The sequence below is a fragment of the Bos grunniens genome, chromosome 25, assembly GCF_055505025.1.
Source record: "Bos grunniens cultivar Pamir isolate PY7600 chromosome 25, Bosgru_T2T1.0, whole genome shotgun sequence".
Lineage (NCBI taxonomy): Eukaryota > Metazoa > Chordata > Mammalia > Artiodactyla > Bovidae > Bos > Bos grunniens.
The window spans coordinates 25,811,596-25,826,442 of NC_141189.1; the positions used below are offsets into that span (position 1 = coordinate 25,811,596).

The 14,847-nt window shown below is 43.8% G+C and overlaps 1 protein-coding gene across 3 annotated transcripts in view; it reads left to right on the plus strand.

Moving 5' to 3' along the window:
* Positions 1-14,847, plus strand: part of TMC7 (transmembrane channel like 7) — a 56,098-nt gene that overhangs the window by 13,443 nt on the left and 27,808 nt on the right. For all 3 annotated transcript variants that reach the window (XM_086375549.1, XM_086375550.1, XM_086375551.1), the window contains exons 2-5: positions 3,993-4,236; positions 5,084-5,232; positions 8,159-8,326; positions 11,686-11,768. In XM_086375549.1, coding sequence (XP_086231675.1) covers positions 3,993-4,236; positions 5,084-5,232; positions 8,159-8,326; positions 11,686-11,768 — 644 coding nt within the window. The remainder of the gene's footprint in view (positions 1-3,992; positions 4,237-5,083; positions 5,233-8,158; positions 8,327-11,685; positions 11,769-14,847) is intronic.

The following is a 14,847-nucleotide window of genomic DNA, read 5'->3' on the forward strand; positions in this document are numbered from 1 at the left end:
GAAAATTGAGTGTGGTGATGCATATTGTGTACTTCAAATAGTTCAAATATTCCCAGCCAGTATTATTTATGCTGTTGGTAAATGTGTCCTCATGATCACGTTGATGAGATCAGGGTATTATATCCCCTGTTTCTGAGATGAGAAACAAGTGACTCAGAGACGGTCTTTGTCTCCACTGGGGTGCCAGCTTCCAGCTCCAGCCCTGGGTCCCTGACCTCGTGGTCACTGAATATAAAGTGAATTTGCCCCTCCAGATGCAAAGACCTTTGTTCTGGTTAATAACAGCCCTTTGTTGCTGGCCAGAGGGAGAAGCAGCCTCCAGCTGGGCTTGGACTCCATAGCCTTCAGTCCACTCCCTCCCCGCCCCTTGTGTTTGCTTAGGGACCACATTACCAATGGAAGTTTATGGAAGTCTGTCATACCCTCAGGGAGTGCGGGGGCCTGGGAGTGAAAGGTTGAGTGGGATTCACAGGCTTATACTTGGCGACTGGCAGGGCTCCAGACGGGTGTCTGTGTCATCATCAGTGGGTCAGCTGCTACACCGTGTGAACACGCCCATTAGAGAGGTGACGATTACAGCTCTGCACCATTAGACTCCAGCTTGGATCAAGCCTTGGCCAGTCCCCCGCTCCCAGTGCCCTGCTCTCTATAAGTACATTTACGGAGCCTGCTTCGTGCCGGGCTGTGCTCAGTGTTTCTATCTGCATGATCGCCTTTGATTCTCATAAGCTGGCACTCCTGTGATGGGTCTCGTCCTTAGCCTCAAAGCCTACAGAGTGACCCTTTGAAATGTGGTCAGATCACAACATGCTTTGGCCCAGAACCCTGGGTGACTGCCCATCTGCCACATCAAAAGGTCATAGCCCAGCCCACAGAGTCTGACCTGGTCTGGCCTGGCCACCTCTGACCCCTGCTTTCTACTCTTTCTGTCCCAGCTCCCTATTGTTGCTTAATAGATTGCGCCACACGTGATAGCTTAAGCCATTGTAATCTTTCTGCTGATCCTATGCATCCGGAACTGAACAGGCTACAGAGGAGACAGTTTGCTCAGCTGTGTGTCATGTCTGCTGGCTCTGAGCATCCAGTGGCCTTTTCATGCCCATGGCGGGGATGACCCGGAGGGCTGGGGACCCCGGCTCACTGGGTTCATAAGCCAGGACCTTGGTTCTCACTGTCATCCAGTTCCTTGGCTGTCTTCCTTGGAGGCTTGCAGCTTCTTTCTCTGCACGTGGTTGTGCCCGCAGCACAGGTGAACTTACACAGCAGCCCCAGGCTCCCAGCAGCACAGGTGAAAATGTTAGCTGCTCAGTCATGTCCAATTCTTTGTGACCCCATGGCCTATAGCTCACCAGGCTCCTCTGTCCTTGGAATTCTCCAGGCAAGAATGCTGGAGTGGGTAGCCATTCCCTTCTCCAGGGGATCTTCCTGATCCAAGGATCGAACAGAGTCTCCTGCATTGCAGGGAGATTCTTTACCATCTGAGCCAGCAGGGAAAGGTAGAAGCTTCCAGGCTTTTTAAGGCTTGAGTCTGGAACTGGCAGAGTGTCACCTCTGTTGCAACTTTGGTGAAAGCAAGTCACAGATCCAGCCCAGATTCAAGAGGAGGGGACCCCAGAGGGCTGGTGTAGCTCTTTGGGGGCCATCAACAAAAGACCCTACGAGGCTCCCATTCAATCACTCTTCCCCAGCCACCCAGGCCTCTGTGCTCTAATTCAAACACATCGCACACACCCCTGATTCAGGACTTTTGCACTTGTTTCCCTCTCCCAGAATTCCCTTCACCAGTATCCACAGGGTATACATACCACCCCTCCATTTAGCCTCAGCTTAAATGCTACCTTAGTAGAGAAGCCATACCTGACTCGATCTTATAAAAAACAGTGTACCCTGCCTGTTACCTCTGTGCCCTTACCTGATTTTTTTTTTTTTTTTTGCACTCATTACTTCCTGGCATGGGCTTCCCAGCTGGCACTAGTGGTAAAGAACCCACCTGCCAATGTAGGAAGCACAAGAGACGAGGGTTCAATTGCTGAGTCAGGAAGATCCCCTGGAGGAGGAAATGACTACCCACTCCAATATTCTTGCCTGGGAAATCCCATGGACAGAGGAGTGTAGCGGGCTACAGTCCATGGGGTTGCAAAGAGTCAGACACGACTGAGTGACTGAGCACGCACACACTTCCTGGCATATTTATTGCATGTGTGTTGTCTGATCTTGCTATGCCCCCTCCTGAGAAAACAAGTGTCGTGTGAGTCAGATGTTTACTTTGTTCACTTCAGTATCCCTTGCTCCACATCTGACACACGATAGGTATACTTGGTGAATGAATTCATTTTTGAGGTGAGGCAACTGAAGCTCAGAGAGATTTAAGTAACTTTCCCAGAGACGCAGCTGGTAAGTGACAGAGCCTGGATTCAAATCCAAGGAAGCTTTGCTGCCTGTCGGGGGAATTGCTTATTATTACAGCTGCCTCCTACCACCTCCTTCCATGTCCTGTCTCCATTCAGGATGGTCTTCCCCAGTTAGGATCAGATCAGGCATAAAATCCACCCTGACGGTGGTGTTCATTCCTCACCTCCAAAAGGCAAGCTCTCCCTCTGTGGACTGCTGTACAGGGTGCGGCAAAACTTGACCTCCAGCCATGACCTGATGGAGCAGCGTGAAGAGTCTTGAGTAGGCAGACCTGGCTCTGTTTGCAGCTCCCCTCCCCACCAACACGCTTTCTAAGCACAGGCAAAGTACAGATGTCATCCTCTCATCCATCTATCAGTGAGTGAGTGTTGAACTGCTCTGAGCCAAGTATTTTCTTGAACTACTACGCTGGGTCCTGGGTCGCAGTGGTGAGGTAATCATCACGGTCCCTACCGTCCAAGAGTCCACGGGGCAAGACGGACATGCTCACATAGCCATACAAATAAATACAAGGTTATAGATTGTGGTAAGTGCTGTCAAGGGCTTACTGTGTATGGGAAAATATGTAACAGTAGAAGTACAGTGAGGCAGGGATGGTTTCCTCGAGGAAGAGACTTTCAAGTAGGAGCTAAGAGATGGAGCAGATTCTGTCCAGGCAGAGGGAACAGCATGTGCAAAGGCCCTGAGGAGGAGGGATCAGGCCCAGTTTAGTGTATGAAGGGTCCTAAGAAATGTAGTTTGGAGGGCACAGGGCCTGAGGAGCTGGCAGGCAGGCAGGAGTCAGATTGTGCAGGGCTTTGAGGACTTGGGCAAGGGGTTGGGGAACCATGAGTGACTTTGTTTTCTCATCTGTAAAATGGGGATGATAATAGTACCTGCCTCCCTATGTGTGAGGGATCAGTGGTCAGTTGAGCAACTGTAGGCTATGTAGGCTGGCCTGGAGCAATCATCCCCTCTCTGCCTGGTCTCCACCTCTAGCAGGTTAGCTCCAGCTTGTTCACAAAGCAGCAGCTGGTCCAGAGAGCAGCTGAAGCCGGCAAGGCCTCCTGAGGCTGGACTTAGAACTGACACAGCATCACTTTTGTTGCATTCTGTCGGTCCAGGCAGATCATAAGGCCAGTCCACATCCCATGAGTGTGTGTGAATCTCTTAACACAGTGCCTGGTGCATAGGAAATGCTCCATAAACCCTATTATTATTGTTGTTGTTGTTGTTGACGATGACGTTCTTGTCACTATGCATCCCATTTGACAAATGAAAAGCAGGTTGGGTTACTCCAAACCTCACACTTAGCAAGTGGCTGCAGCCAAACACTAGAATGCAAGTATCATGTAATGTAAAGTATGTTTGCAAACACGTCTGCTTAAAGTGAACCCTTTTGCAGATGATTTTATTGTCCTGAGCTTGAGTACCATCCTGGTAAATAAAATAATTAAGGAGTCCTTTGGTCAGCGCCCTAGGCTCCTGAGTGTCTGTGAGGTTTAGTTAGGGTCTCTGAGATCCAAGTGTCCTATGTAAGTTTTGGCTTTTGGCTCCCAGGTTCACTGGGGAGAATGATGGTTTTCTTCTTTCTTACCCAGAGAGCCTCTCTTTGGACTCCAGTTGCTTTTCTTCTCCACCTGTGAATTTCCTTCAAGAATTGCCAAGTTACCGCTCCATTGCTCGTAAGAGGACAACCATCCTTTCCCGGGACAAGCAAAGTGGCACTTTGCTGAAGCCAACAGACTCTTACAATTTCCAACTGGAGGGAGAACTCACTGAAGACCTTGATAGCCAATCCATTCGAAAATATGCACTGAACATTTCTGAGAAGCGGAGACTAAGGTTTGTCTGGTCGCCATCTGGAGGGCATATGATGTATGTTTTGGGAAAGGGGGCCTTTTAGGCATAAAATACATTTCCTGACGAGTTCACATAATTAAGTTTATTACTTGGGATAAGCTAAGCTGCTATGACAAAGATACCCACACACATAAAATCTCAGTGTACTAGAAATTTATTTCTTGCTCACATAAAGGTCCTGGGCTGAGGTCAAGGGGAGACTTTGCAGTCACTCAGGGACCCAGGCTCTTTCTGTCTTACGGCTCTGCAACCTCCAAAGCCACATTGCTTTCTACAGGCACCCCTAACCCCCAGCTCCTGCCAACCAGTATTCTACTCTCTATCTCTGTAGATTTGCCATTCTGGATATTTCATGTAAATGGAATCGTATAATACAGGACCTTTTGTGTCTGACTTCTTTCACTTAGCTGCATGTTTTTAAGGTTCATCGAAGTTGTAGCATGTATCGGTACTTCCTTTTTATGACTGAATAATATTCTATTGTGTGGCTATATCAGTTTGTTTATTCATTTATCCTTTGATAGACATTTAAGTTGTTAGCATCTTCTGGCTACTGTGATTAGTGCTGCACTGAATATTTGTGTACAAGTTTTTGTTTGGACCTTGTTTTCAATTCTTCTGGAGTGTCTACCTAGAATTGCTGGGTCGTATGGCAATTCTTTGTTTAACTTTTTGAGGAGCTGTCAAACTTTTGCCTTGTGGTCGCACTGTTTTGCATTCCCACCAGCAGTGTATGAGGGCTCCAGGTTTTCCACATCCTCTCAGTCGGGGCTTTATCTGATGCTGAAGCTGGGGACCCTGCCATTCTCATGCTTGTTTATTAATGCAGGGACATTCAGGAGACCCAAATGAAGTACCTGTCTGAGTGGGACCAGTGGAAACGATATAGCAGCAAGTCTTGGAAGAGGTTCATAGAGAAGGCTCGCGAGATGACAACCCACCTGGAGCTGTGGCGGGAGGACATTCGCAGCATAGAAGGTACCGCAGCCCACACTGCCTGTGCTCCTCTGCAGAAGTAGCCTGCCGTTAGAGAAAGTACGGCTTTGTTCTCACCCACCTTCAGCTGAAATGTCATCTTTCCTTCCATGGGGAATGCGAGCAGCACACCACAGTTAGGGCTAATAGAGCCTGTGTCTTCATCACCGGGAAAATCACGAGGTGTCTTCCCGTCCCTTCTACGTGTTGCAGTTGTCCGGGAATAGGTCGTGTGCTCATCTTGGCTTTGAAATTACAGCAGTGATTAGATCTGCCACTAGGTCTTATTTTTGAATACTAATGAAGATATTCGTGTATTAATCTATCGCCAATTTAGTTCGTAATATTGTGATATCATATGGACAAATAACCATTTATATTTTGTGCATTTAAGAGTATTATTGCAAGATGGGGTTCAATAGGACTTATCAGATTGCAGAGGCAGCCATGGCCCTGAACACACTTACTTCCCCATAATGGTCAGAATTGGGATGAAGTACAGACAGACCAGGCTTTGCCAGTAGCTCAGTTGGTGTAGAATCTGCTTGCAGTGCAGGAGACCCAGGTTTGATCCCTGGGTCAGGAAGATCCCTGGAGAAGGAAATGGCAACCCACTCCAGTATTCTTGCCTGGAGAATCCCATGGACAGAGGAACCTGGCGGGCTACAGTCCATGGAGTCACAAAGAGTCGGACATGACTGAGCGACTAAGCACAGCAGAGGCAGACCCAGGAGTCATTGCGGGTTTGGTTCCAGACTATCAATAAAGTGAATGTAGTAAGAAAGTGAGTCACACAATTTGTCGGTTTCCCAGTGCATATAAAAGTTGTGATTACACTATACTGTAGTCTGTTATGGTACAATAGCACTGTATCTAAAAAATAATGTATATACCTTAATTAAAAAGTACTGTCGGCATTTATCATCTGTGTGTCTCAGGTTAAAATACTTGCCCTGGTTCATTCTCTAAGATAAGGCAAATCCAGAATTTGAGCCCAGGCAATGAAGCTTCAAAGCCCAAGGTTTTAGCCACCATGCCCAGCTTCCTCTCCTGTTAAGGGGCCACCTTTCTGGAGATTTTCATCATATATAATGGTGAAATGAAGTGAACGTGAAAGTCACTCAGTCATGTCCGACTCTTTGCAACCCCATGGACTATACAGTCCATGGGATTCTCCAGGCCAGAATACTGGAGTGGGTAGCCTTTCCCTTCTCCAGGGGATCTTCCCAACCCAGGGATCGAACCCAGGTCTCCCGCATTGCAGGCGGATTCTTTACCAGCTGAACCACAAGGAAAGCCCAAGAATACTGGAATGGGTAGCCTATCCGTTCTCCAGAAGATCTTCCCTACCCAGGAATTGAACCAGGGTCTCCTGCATTGCGGGCAGATTCTTTACCAGCTGATCTATGAATGGTGAGATATTGAAAGCTTTTCTCTTAAGATTGAGAATGAAGAACAGGTTGATAATTATCACAGATTCTATTCATCATCTCAGAAGTCCTAGCTAATGCACAATGATTGGGGAAAAAATTAAAAAGGCACAATGACCAGAAAGGAAGAAATAACTTGTCTTTTTTTTTCCAGGTTACATGATTTATTTGTAGAAAACAAATTATTAGCACTGATGTGAATTTAGCAATGTTGCTAGTTGTAACAGCTGTATATAAAACTAATTGTATTTCTATATACCAGCATGTGTGCTTGGTCACTATGTTCGACTCTTTGTGACCCCATGGATTGTTGCCCATCAGGCTCTGCTGTCCATGGGATTCTCCAGGCAAGAATACTGGAGTGGGTTGCCATTTCCTCCTCCAGGGGATCTTCCCAACCCAGGGACAGAACCTGCATCTCCTGCATTGGCAGGTGGATTCTTTACCACTGAGCCACCAGGGCTTCCCTATATACCAACAACAAACATTTAAAAAATAAGTTACACAATAGTGTCATTATACCTAGGAATACATCTAAAGAACTGTGTGAAATAATTGTGCACAGAAAACTATAAAATGTTGTTGAGAGAAATTAACTTATATATATACCATGTTCATGGTTCAAAGGCTCAATATTATAAAGATGTCACTTGTTCTCAAACTGACCTATATATTCCATATAATCTCGGTAAGAAGCTCAGCACATTTTGCACACATATGTATGTGTGCAAAACAAATATGCTGATTTTAATATTTATATAGAAATGCAGAGAACCAAGGATGCTGGAGGAAGAAGAGAGCTTTAAGACTTAGAGCACCATATATCAAATATTATTTTAAGTCTGCAGTGATGAGACCGTCTGGTGTTGGTCCTAGGATAGACAAACAGACCAACTGAACAGAAGAGAGAATTTAGAAACAGGTCCATGAATATATTTGTTGTTGTTTAGTCACTAATTCATGTCTGACTCTTTTGCGACCCCATTACTGTAGCCCACCAGGCTCCTCTGTCCATGGATTTCCCAGGCAACAATACTGGAGTGGGTTACTATTTCCTTCTCCAGGGGATCTTCCCAACCCAGGGATCGAACCCATGTCATCTGCTTGACAGGTGGTTTCTTTATCACTGAGCCACTTGGGAAGCCTTCATAAGTATATAGTCAATTACAAAAGTACTACTGCAGTTCACTAGGGAAAAGATCACCTGTTCAATAAATGGTGCTGAGTTAATTAGATATTCCTATGAGAAAATGTAAATATTGACCCCTCCCTCACACCATTTCAAATTAGTAATTTATAATTGATTGTAGATTTACATGTGAAAGTTTAAATCACTAGGAAATAGAGCCTTGAAGCCAACAATGGAGAATATAAAATGATTCTTCCTTCCCCCACCAAGATTCTCCAATTTCAGTTCGGTCCTCCGTGGCTGACTGAACCTGCAGTGGGTGCTGGGGCAATACTCCTGGTCAGTGATTTCTGAATTTCTTTTTTTCCAGGGAAATTTGGCACTGGGATTCAGTCCTACTTCTCCTTCTTACGATTTCTGGTGTTGCTGAATTTGGTGATATTTCTGATCATCTTTATGGTGGTTTTGCTCCCAGTCTTGCTCACCAGATACAAGATCACCAACAGCAGCTTTATTCTCATTCCATCTCAAGACGTGGGTGAGTGTAAGAGGCCTGACTTGCCATGAAGAGTGTTCTTTTCATTGTGTACCTAGTTCAGTGCTGCTTTTTTAGCGGTCTTTATAATCCAAGTCTTGGGTGACTGCATTAGGATAGGCTAGGCTGTTTGCGGAAACAAATGACCCCATAGCACAGTGTCTAATAACCACCAAGTTCTTTCTTATTCACACTGTGTGTCCATCATGGTTTGGTGGTGCCTTTGTTCCACATTGTCTTCTCTCTGGAGCCCAGGCTGATGGAGCAGCCTCTCTTCGGACCACTGGCAGTCACGATGTCCAGAGAAAAAAGAGTCATGGCAAACATGTGCTGGCTCCTAATGCTTCTGCCTGGAGATGACACACATCCTTTTTAGCCAGTGCAAGTCACTCGCTACTCCTGGATTCAGCAAGGCATTTGGGAGAAGCAGTGAAGGGTAGAAAGTGGAATACTTAGTAAACATAATACAATCTACTCCAGTGACTTTATTTCAGGCTTTTATTTCAAGGCTTTTATCTCCCATAATGGTGATGCTCAGGCTGCCATTCATTAAACACTAGTAATTTGCCAGACTCTGTGGCAGTAATGGGCCTGTGTTTTCTTACTGAATGCTCAACATGTTTTGCTTCTATCACATGACTCCTTCCCCAGAAAAACTCCCTCTAGAGTCACTTCTGTGGCCCTCAGCATTCCTTTTCATCACATTTGGTTTTGTTTTAGTTCTATTACACTTAAAAATCAAATGAGAGTAACGTGGAAATCCTGACTCTTTGAGTGCCTACTGTATGCCCGATGCTGAATTCTCATTTCCTAATATGTCCATTTCACGGATGAATATCACCTGCTGCTGTGGGAGGACTCTGGGTTCAGTTTCAAGGCCCACCTCCACTAGTTGGTTAGACTGTCTGAGCCTCATTTTCCTTATTTGTGGAAAGTGATGATATAAATAGTGAGACAGTTGTTTCATTATTCAGATAATAACTACACTATTTAATACTTGGGCCATTAAAAAATGTTTACTATTGAGATTATAAATAATTAAAAACAATAATATAAAGTATATTATTTAATATGGAAAAAATTTTAAGTATAAGTAATGATTATTTAAGCCATACTCATAATTTTTAAATGAGTATTAAGATAATACAGTACTTTGCCCATGGAAAGTGCTTAATAAATGGCAGCTGTTATTTATTTATTTAGTATTATTTCTTTCTAGAAGAACTGAAAACCATTCTGTCTTGCTGGGCACCACTGCCTGTTCAGTGGTCCGTTCAGCTGTGAGCAGGGCCTTGGGCAGAGGGAGGCCACCCTCTTGGAGGAAATGGAGCTGGACTCTGAGCGTGGATGCCACGAGTCTCTGCTTTCTCATTATTTCCTTTGACTACATGGTCCTCCCATGCATGCTTTTTTTTTTTACTTACCTACTAGACTTCGTTCCTTCAGGAAAGGATCAGAAGTCCCTCTCTTCCTTTTCTTACCTACCTTCCCTTTTTCATTCTTTCAGTGCTTATTGAGTACCTGCTGTGTGCCAGCCCTTAATTCAGGTCCTGGCAGGAGCTACCACAGCTGAGTCCATGTAGTGCCCTCTAGCAAAGGGTGGGGGTTAGGAGGGGATCGCATGAAGAGGCGTATGAAGGATGAATTTGCCTGTGGGGAGGGGAAAGGATAAGGTACTGAGAGGTTGGACACCAGGACTCTGGAGGGGTCCCCGAGCCCTCTGTGAAGACAGGTGAGCCCAGCAGGACAAGGAGCCACTGGAGAACTTGGGGAAGCATCTTCATGCAGACGAACAGCAGTTGCAGAGGTTCAGAGATGAGAATAACTCAGCATACTGGAGACATGAGAAGCCTATCGTGACGTGGGCACACTTCCTGGGAAGGGCCGGATAGTCAATATTTTAGGATTGGTAGGCTATACGGTCTTTGTTGCAACTACTCAGTGCTGCCATGATGGCACGAAAGTGGCCGTGGACAGATGTCCTGAATGAGCACGGCTGTGTTCTGATAACACGGTACTGACAAAAAGAGGCAGCTGGCCAAATTTGGCCCTCGGGCCACAGTTTGCTGATGTCTAGGCTTGACAGGGTGATGAGCAGAGAAGCAGCTGTCTCATTCCATCTTCCTGACTCTACTCCCAAACAGAGTGACTATCTCCCTCCTCTTTACCTCTAATACTGTGTTCATAAACCATTGAGCACCTTACACATACCTGACTCCTACTTGCCTTTTCTAGTGCTAGATGGTAAGCTTTTCAAAGGCAGTAACTTCTACTTACTCATCATTTTATCTCCAACATCTACCTGATGCATAGTAACTAAGAAATGTTTGTTGAATGAATAAATAAACACTCACATTAGAATTATAAAATAGAAAAGCTGGGATTGGCCTTGGAGAAACTGATTCAACTCTCTTATTTTAACAAAGGGGAAACTAAGGCCCAGAGAAGGGGTAGTAGATTGAATTATTTTCCCCAGTTTTTTACTCTCCTGTAATTGTGACTTGCAGAGCCTCCCACTGCGGGCCAAGAATACTTTCTGACCCCACTGATATTGCACTTGGCTATGTGACTTGTTTTGTCCAGTGGAATTTTAGCTTGAAATGGCTTTATGTGGTTGTCCTGCCTTATAAGAAGAGTCATGAAGAGAGCATCCCCCCATATAGCCATTGCATCTCCAGTCTGTCCCCTGAGTGGAGTCACAGAGAGAAGGCCTCCATGTAACTGAGAGCCTGGTGTCCATCCTGGCTTATCCTGAATGAGCTTCATGTTCTCAAACTGCAGACCATGAAGGAGAAAATAAATATTTGGAGGTTAAGTCACTGAGACTTGGGGCTATTTATTACACAGCAGTAGCTGACTGATACAAAGCAAGTGAATTAGTTGATCAAGCACAATGTAGTGTCACTAAAATTGGTGTTCAAAAAATTTCTTGATCAGTTTTATGTAGGTAAATATGTGTTTTTTTAGAGTGAAACAGCTTGTTAATTTACGTACATGTAGAGATCTTTTAAAATTGGATATGCTTAAGATGCAATAATAATTATATCAGCCACATCTTCCAAAACATGTGCAAACATGAATTCCAAAACGTAAAATGCCAATATAGTCAGAAAACTTGTACTGTAATAGACCCTTATAATACAAAATGTATAGAAAAACGTATATCCCTAGATACTTAGGATAGTGAAAGGGGAAAATGGTATTGTACTTGGTACCCTGGGGTTTGGGTTGCAAATAGATTCATAAACACAGCCATACGTAACTGTATATGACTACATGTACATGCATATGTACACAAATTATGATAAGGTTCTAAAGACTGAGGCGGTTTCCACTGATGTTCTTGTTTTTGTTTTTTACAGATATTCAATGCACAGTGTATCCAATAAGTAGTTCTGGACTCATTTACTTTTACAGTTATGTCATAGACTTACTTTCTGGCACTGTAAGTATTTAATATAATTCTGGATTTGGATCCTCAGTGAAATAGGTTTCTGAATGTCTGCAGTGAGAGTCAAACATGAGTGTTGACACAAGTACTGGTTGGAAAAACAGTATTTGCAGTGACCTTCTTGGCGAGGATGATGTTCATCCACCCCTGCTTAGATATTCAGGAAAAGTGCTTTGTCATTTTCAGCCCTTGGATTTTGCCTAATGCCTTCCGCCTTCTTATTGACCTGTAACAAAATCTGAGATCCCCCATAGACGGAAGCTTCAGTGAATATAAACCCAGATAGAATGTGTTTAACTTCTCTGACATTGAAAACCCTTAAGATTTTGTAGTCCTAGACCACCTGGATGAAAGCTATGACTCTTCTCCCCAGAAATTACACACACAAGGATTTGTGGCGCACACGTGTACAACATACATGCACGCACACACACAACTGTGCACACGCATACACGTTCCATGGAATCTCTTAAAAGACTGTTGTGATGTGTGCTTAGTCGCTCAGTTGTGTCCGACTCTTTGTGACCCTATGAACTGTAGCCCGCCAGGCTTCTCTGTCCATGGGGATTCTCCAGGCACGAGTACTGGAGTGGGTTGCCATGCCCTCCTCCAGGGAATCTTCCCAACCCAGGGATCAAACCCAGGTCTCCTGCATTGCAGGCAGATTCTTTACCAGCTGAACTACTAGGGAAGCCCTGAAAGACTGTTAATCCCATGTTAACTCTGATGCTCTGAAATGGAATTAATGTCATCCTTCCTATGATAGTTCCAAAGGTTTTCTTTTCTTTTTATTCTTGACTCTAAAAAATGATTTTTTGTGTGTGCTTTCATTTTTTTAATCCCATTTTTTTTTCAGCAAATTAGAGTGCCCATGAGAAGTGGCTGTCTCTGCCTTCTGGATGAGGGTTTCTCAAGCCTTACCTGATACTCCTGTATTACAGGCTTGTCCTGTGCCCTGGGGGGCATTACAGCATCCTGCCCTCCCTCCACTCAGTGCCAGTAGCAGCCCTACAGCTGTGACAACCAGACATGCCTCCAGACATTGCCAGATGTGTCCTGGGGCACAGAATTGCCCCAGGTTCAGAACCACTCCTTTACCTGTTTTTAAAAACTGTTGTTTAGTCACTAAGTGGACAATATATAATTGTCGTGTCTTTTGTGACCCCATGGAAAGCACAACTATATTAAAATGTCTTTCAGAAGGTTACTGGTATAAAATGCCATGTCATCAAACATTTCTAAATTAACAAATAGAAAGCTTTGCATTTGCCCACTGCGTTCAATTTTGAAAACATGGTTCTTACATCTCTGCTTTCATGTTCTCCTTAGAACAACTGAGAGGAATTGTCAGGTGGGTGTTAAAACGTCCACTGTGCAAATTGGAAAGCTGAAACTTGCAAACTATACAAAGAGAGAGGCAAGTCAGTGACTCACCTGGGGTAAATGCGGGTGAGATCACATCCCAGAACTGCGGTTAACCCCATTTGGTTTGCTCATATCCCACAAGAGAAGTTTCTCCTTGTGGAGCTCCGCACACCATGATCATCTTCATCATAGAAAAGACTTGATAGGAGACTTAGATGCACTTGATCATAAATGCTCAGTAAATTACGCATGATGAAAAATAGCCCTGCCCCAAAGAATGAAGTTTCTATAGCGATGAGAAGGTTCTGAATCTATGCTGTGAAATTCAACAGCCACTAACTCTTAAGTACTTGAGTTACGTGGCTACTGTGACCAAGAAATTGAATTTTAATTCAATTTTATTGTTCATTTCAATTGCAATGTATTTGTTTTCAATAGGTGTTTTAAAAACCATTCTACACACATTACAGAATGGCCATCACATACATTCCCTGTGATGTCACTGTTCTCACTATGCAAGCGAGTAGCACACTTACACATAGTTTCCATGTGTTTTTAAACACTTCTGTTCGTGTTTATGGAATGAGCAGAGCATCCACTCGTGCTACAGGATTTTCTATGTAGTAAGCACATGCTACTTTAACATATTTCTTACAAGTGTTTTTTAACATTTCTATATGTATTACAAAACGACTGTCACGTCCACTCGTGGAAATACTGGGATTCATTTCTCCATGTGTGTTGCAAGTCTGTAGCAGTCTTACAAACTTCTCTCACACTGACTTTTAAAAACTTTTCTACACGCATTACAGAATTGACATCCCCTGCGTTGACTAAAATAAAAGTATTCTGAACATATTGAGCATGTAGCACTTTGACAACCATCTTTTGTCCTGTGGTTTTAAAATCTTCACTAATGTAGTAGAGTATGCCTGTCACATTTAGTCACTAAAAAACGCAGTTTTCAACATAGCAAGTAAGTAGCATTCTTACATCTATTGTGTGTGTGTTTTAAAAATTAAGATCTGATTGACATAGTGTTGTATGCATTTGAGAATGTACAACCTTTGGATACATTTATATATTATTATATGATGACTACAGTAGTTTTAGCTAGTAACCTTTATCGTGTCACATGTAAATTTAAATTTAAATAGACCCAGGAGGGAGCTGGCCACAGAGATTAAGCAGTGGCTTGTCTTTGCTGAAAACAATTGAGCCAAGCTCATGATCACACCAGAGAAATTATTTTCCGGGCCCAGTGGACCTTTGTCCTGTTACGCTACTTGATTGAGGACAGTCCTGATACCAACCCAGGGCAATAAAGACAGGCTTTGTGTACTTGGGCAAGTTTTTATGGCCTGTGTGCCCCAGAGTTACAAAAAAAAGATGGAGTCTTGTGTTTCTACATCTTTTATTTTCCTATTAAAAATTTACTGAACTATTCAGTATAAGAATACATGGTTTTCATAAGAAATATAAGACTTAATGAGTGAAAAATAAAATTACTTCTTCCCAGAGACCACTAATCCCTTCACACCATGGTTCATTGCTTTCTCGACCTTTCTTATGCACCTATATGGGCTTCTTAATATTCTACAGTATGGATTTTTCATGATCTAGCCAGTCTCTGATTGATGAACATTCAGATTGTTTCCATCTTCCCCTTTCTAAACAATACTGTAGTGAACATCTAGTTGCTACGTAT